This window comes from Lactuca virosa, chromosome 4 (genome assembly GCF_052849685.1).
Source record: "Lactuca virosa cultivar CGN04683 chromosome 4, Lactuca_virosa_CGN04683_v6, whole genome shotgun sequence".
Taxonomy (NCBI): domain Eukaryota; kingdom Viridiplantae; phylum Streptophyta; class Magnoliopsida; order Asterales; family Asteraceae; genus Lactuca; species Lactuca virosa.
This window is the reverse complement of record NC_136429.1, coordinates 28,760,914-28,766,565: the sequence shown is the minus strand read 5'-3', so window position 1 is coordinate 28,766,565 and position 5,652 is coordinate 28,760,914. Positions and strand designations below refer to the sequence as shown.

Here is a 5,652-nt window from a genome sequence, read left to right as displayed (position 1 = left end):
TAAGCAACCAAGTAACAGTCAAGACTTTTATCAGACTCGAGGAAGTCATGATCGATAAGTGTAGAAAAAATAATATATATATATATATATATATATATATATATATATATATATATATATATATATATATATATATATATATATCCTCTTTGAGATTGAACCCAACACCTCCTAATTAATTATTACTTTAGAACCACCAAATGGGCTAGTCCCAACTTGTTCTACAATCTAAAATCTACAACAATCCATCCCTACATAATAATAATAATAATAATAATAATAATAATAATAACAACAACAACAAAAAATAATTAAAATAATATAATTTCATCATAATTCATAATTCATACAGCCTGTTTATATTCTGAACGATTGGTGATACCTCTCAACACCTACTCATGACCTGTACTTAAAAAACCTATTACACACATTCACAAAATCAATCAATGGGATGCATTGTGTAATCATGAAATAGATATCAGATGATGTGTGCGTGCATTAAGGCTATGTTTGGCGTACAAGCTGAAAAGCTAGTTTTTCAATAAAAAGCTAGCTGATAGCTGAAAAGCTAGCTGATAAAAAATAACGTTTGGTAAAACTAGCTGAAATATATAAAATTACATAAAAGGACATGTAAGAGTATGTGTTTCTATAATTAATTAAGGGGTATATTTTGAAAATTTTAAAAAAACTCCTAAAAAGGTAGTCTAAGTAGCTTTTCAAAAAGCTAGCTTATAAGCCACTATTTGGCTTACCAAACACAACAACATAAAAAAGCTCGAAAAATAAGATAGCTTTGACGCGCCAAAAACAACCTAAATGCAGAATATAAAAGGAAACATTTTAGAAATATCTGTGTGTATCACAAGCTGATACTCAAGACTGATTGTATACACATTGTAAGCGTCGTCATCATCTTCATCTTCCTGCATCAAAAGTAATAAATCAAATCGAACATGCTAATAGCAATTACAAGCTCAACACTGCCATCATCCATCCCTATTTCCATTTTAATTGTTAGTATTAAAATTCAACTCCAACAAGATTTACTTTTCGTTTCCTCCTCCCTTTTATCTTCAACAGAACCCATTCAGTATTAACCTTCACTTTCAAACAACTAACCAAAGGCCATGAACCACAAATTTCAAGCTTATAAAAAGACTGCCCAATTATGTACAAATAATATTATTCTTGGTTTCATGTAATAATTATCTACATTCCAACTCATCAAGTCTTTGCAACATATTTCCTTAAATCCTTGTATATACTTACCATGCTCGATTTCGTTGACTATTTGTTGGATTCAGTACATTAGGAACAAAAAGAAAAAAGGGTTGAGATCTTACTGAATGATCTGAAGCAACCTCTATTTCTGTTAAATTCCCAAATCTTTCTGCAGAATCATCGTCCCCATTGACACTCGAACTCGAAGGTGTCTCGACGATTTCTGCAGCAGCAGCAGAGTGTTCCTGTATGGAAACCGAAGCAATTCTTCTTCAACACAACTCAAAACCCCGGAGTGGTTATCAATCTGACCAAGTGTAGGGTTAGGGTTTTAAGATCCAGAGGCTTCCTTCAACTTTGAGGTTGAAGGTTGTGATGCTTCATTCTTCCCAATTTACTGTTTGCATACCACAATATAGTTATAGTGTTTTTAAACCAAATATTTTCAATAAATAACAACTTATGATTTATCAAAATCAACCAAAAACTCAACTGAATAAGAGCTTAACAAACAATCAAACAAAATCTTACGAGAACAGCAACTAGACAAGAAACTTACGCTTTTAACCAAGAGATACTTCTAACGCACTTTTATCAAGGCTACAAGAACTCAAATTATACAACCAAAAAGACTCATCTAAATGCAAGAACAGCGAAAAGAGGGAAATCAAAGAGAAAACCCTATAATGTGAGAGTTTGAATATCTTCCACTTTTATAGCGTATTTTGCTTCTCGTGTAACTTTATTTTGAAAGAAAGAGTTTGGGACGGAATAAAGCATATTTCTTCAAAATACTGCTCCACTTGACAATGTCAGTCCTCAAACTCTTTCCTGATTCACTTTTAACCCAACATCTTTTACACTTCTCACTTTATACCCTAAAAATAAAAAAAAAATCAAAACAAAAAAAAATCAAAATCTTATGTTGTATATGATTTCGGAAAATTGTTTTCAGTTTTCAGTTTTCTTGGAAAAAAAACTTTTAAAATGAGAAGAATTTTCATTTTCAGATTTCATTAGAAAATTTAGAAAAGATGTTTGGTTAAAATTTTTGAGTTTTCATTTTCCGTTTTATAAAATTTGAAAACATATTTGGTTTTGTAATTTCTATCGGTTTTTGTTTTTCAATTTTTGTATTTTTAAATATGGTTAATATTGTTTTTCAAAAAAAAAAAAAAAAAACTACCCCCACCCACCCTATCCTCGCTCCTCACCATCACTGAACCCCTACCCTCGCACCTTTGTTCGCTCACCATCACTAAACCCCTACCCCTACACCTTTGTTCGCGCTCACACACATACGCACAAACATGCATACCTATGTTCATTTTATTTCTTTAACTCTTTAAATCTGCACTCAACTCCTAACTATATGCCTCTAGACGTGGCATCAAAGCAAGATATGTATTAATTGCTTTTACAAGTACAATTATATATTTTCATTTTGTAAGATTATCTTTTTATTTTATGTATTATATGCAAACTTAAGAAAAAAACATAAGTTTGAGCTCTTACAAGTTTAATAAATGAAAATGTTAATTGAATGGAAGTATCATCACTTTGTTAAAAACAATAATAAGTTACAAAAATTAATAAAATAATATTTTGGTCGTATGTATTACATAAGTTACTTTCCAAATCTTTGACAAATAGAAAACAATTCCAGTTCTTTTGAAAAAATGTGCAAACCCAAACCAAATAGAAAAGAGATTCCATTTCATATCAGCCAAACAAATAACTAATTGCAATTTAGTCAGATTTGCTAAAAAAAGTTATTATAGTTAATAACAAAGGCACATTAACAGTAACCATCATAAAGATGCAAACCACAAGTAGCAAAACTCTTAACATACTCGATATAATCAGGATCTGGCCAAAAACATTAATTTGAATTCCCCATAAGAGAATCACCAAAATGAAGACAAAAGTATTAAAGTAAGAAACCTAAACCATATCAAAGCATTGCACAGCTTCGGAAATATGCACAAAATGGTAGAATATACAAGGAAACGATTTTGTGAGCTTCAAATAACAAATCATATTCATATACACAAATTGATTTTTGAACATAATCTTCAAGTCATTTAGAAGAGGCGAGCCAGCATGTCATTAGTGGGAAACTTGATTACCAAAGTTGCTTTGTTTTCTTCTTTCCATTCCATCTTCTCTCTCTCCAAATACTCAATAACCTACAATCGTATTCAATATTCATCCCACACCACATAATAGTTGATTAAAATAATATCCTTTAAAATATAATTTCATAATTAATTCATACATAACATACCGTCCTCTTAATGTTTGAACTCCTCTCAGATCCAGTCACAACTTTCAATTCCCCCAGAACTGTACAACATCATAATAAATCCATTGATTAAAATATATATATATATATATAATTATGTTTATGTTTATGTTTATGTTTATGTTTATGTTTATGTATGGATGATGAAATAGATATTATTATTATTATTACCTCCACCAAAGGCAGCTAATGACACGAGAGGTTTCAGAAGCTCCATTGCATGATCCACATGCAGTCCACGTAGACTGATTCTCATCAACTCAAACTTTTGGTTACTGCACAAACAAACAAAATACTCATAACCCAAATACATATAAACGGGTCTCGGGTCATATCATATGGGTCGGGTTTAGTTTTCACGGAAACCTACCCATTGATTTTAATCCGCAAGATTGTTTTGTCATTCTCTTCTCTCCATGCAATGTTTTCTGTCTCTAAGTACTCAACAATCTATAACAATCCATCCCCCACATAATAATAATTAAAATAATAATATCCTTTAAATATAATTTCATAATTCATACATACCGCCTTTTTAGATTTTGAAGATCCGGTGATAACCCTCAACACGTGCTCTTGACCTGCTTCACTTAAAATACCTATTTCACACACATTCACAAAATCCATGAATGGATGCATTGAATGATGAAATAGATATTAGATGATGATGATGATGATGCTTACGTGCATTAAGTGCAGCATGTAAAAGGTTAGTTTTTAGAAGTATCAGTACGTTTTTCACAAGCTGATATTCTAGACTGACTGTCATCACGTTGTGAATACTATCATCAACATCATCATGTCCCTGCATCAAAAGTAATAAATTAAGTTGTTGAGTATTAAGCAACTAAACATGCTAATAGAAATTACAAGCTCAACAGTGCCATCATCCATCTCTATTTCCATTTCAATTGTTGTTAAAATAAATTCAACTCCCAAGAATCCACTAAGATTTAATTTTCTTTTCTTCCTCCCTTTTATGTTTAACAGAGCCCATTGAGTATTTATTTAACCTGATTTGTACTATTATAGTTTCACTTTCAAACAATTAAGCAGCCATGAACCACAAATTTCAAGCTTATGATTAGACCAATTATGTACAAATGATATCATTCTTGGTTTCATGTAATGATTATCTACATTCCAACTGATCAATTCTTAGCAACATATTTCCTTAAAACGTTGTATATGCTGGTTTCCATTAATCTTAGCTTTAAAGCTTCAGATCTGAAAGTATTCAGTACTGCTACACAACATGGAAACAAAAACCTAGGGGAACGAAAGCAACAAAAAGGGTTGAGATCTTACTGAAAGATTTGTAGCACCCTCTGTTTCGTCAACGATTTCTGCACCAACAACGTGTACCTGTATGGGACGCGAAGTAGTTCCTTCTGAAACACCATTCAAAACCTTGGATTCTTCATCAATCTGACCACGTGTAGGGTTAGGGTTTTGAGATCCATCCGCTTCCTTCGACTTCGAGATTGTGGGTCTCTGTCTCTTCTTCATTCGATGTTGCATTCCTCCCAGTTTACTGTTGCATACGACAAAATCAACCAAAAATTCGACTGGTTAAGAACTTAACAAACAATCAAACTCAAACTCCTACAAGAACAGTAACTTTGACAAGAAACTTACGCCTTTAACCAAAAGCTACGTCCAATGCTAAACGGATAGGTGCGGCAAAGAGCTCGGTACCTCCTACGTTGAGCTCAGAATGCCATGGATACACCGACAAGAACTCCGATTACACTACCAGAATGCAAGAACAACGAAAGGGGGAAATCAGCGAGAAAACCCTAAAATGTGAGAGCAGTTATGTGAAATGAGCGCGAATATCTTCCAGTTCAATAGCACATTGTCCTTCTCCCCGTACAGTAGCACGTATTTCTTCAAAATACTGCTCCACTTGACAGCTTCAGTCCTTAAACTCTTTCCTGATTCACTTCTAATCCCTCGTCTTTTAGACTTACCACTTTATACATTTAAAAAAAAAACCCCCAAAAACTTGTTTTTCCAAAGCAAATTGAGAAAGGATTAACATAAACAACCCTTCACACAAAACATTGTCTTGACTTAAACTCGATGATTTGATGAAAATGTTTGCTTTTTTCTTTAACGAA

The 5,652-nt window shown here is 32.5% G+C and overlaps 1 protein-coding gene and 1 long non-coding RNA gene across 2 annotated transcripts; both read right to left on the bottom strand.

The window, feature by feature from the left end:
• Positions 1 to 308: 308 nt before the first annotated feature.
• On the bottom strand, positions 309 to 1,998 carry LOC145109735 (uncharacterized). Its single transcript, XR_013709180.1, has 3 exons — positions 1,784 to 1,998; positions 1,347 to 1,621; positions 309 to 926 (listed from the first exon to the last, which is right to left on the bottom strand). It is a non-coding gene; the product is annotated as an uncharacterized LOC145109735 (long non-coding RNA).
• A 1,156-nt stretch (positions 1,999 to 3,154) lies between these two features.
• Positions 3,155 to 5,369, bottom strand: LOC145109751 (uncharacterized). Its single transcript, XM_079046917.1, has 8 exons — positions 5,168 to 5,369; positions 4,838 to 5,063; positions 4,214 to 4,334; positions 4,058 to 4,128; positions 3,900 to 3,979; positions 3,701 to 3,804; positions 3,512 to 3,570; positions 3,155 to 3,413 (listed from the first exon to the last, which is right to left on the bottom strand). Exons 2-8 carry the CDS (start codon positions 5,048 to 5,050, stop codon positions 3,309 to 3,311), a joined length of 753 nt encoding a protein of 250 aa, XP_078903043.1. The 5' UTR covers positions 5,051 to 5,063; positions 5,168 to 5,369; the 3' UTR covers positions 3,155 to 3,308.
• Between the last annotated feature and the right edge of the window lie 283 nt (positions 5,370 to 5,652).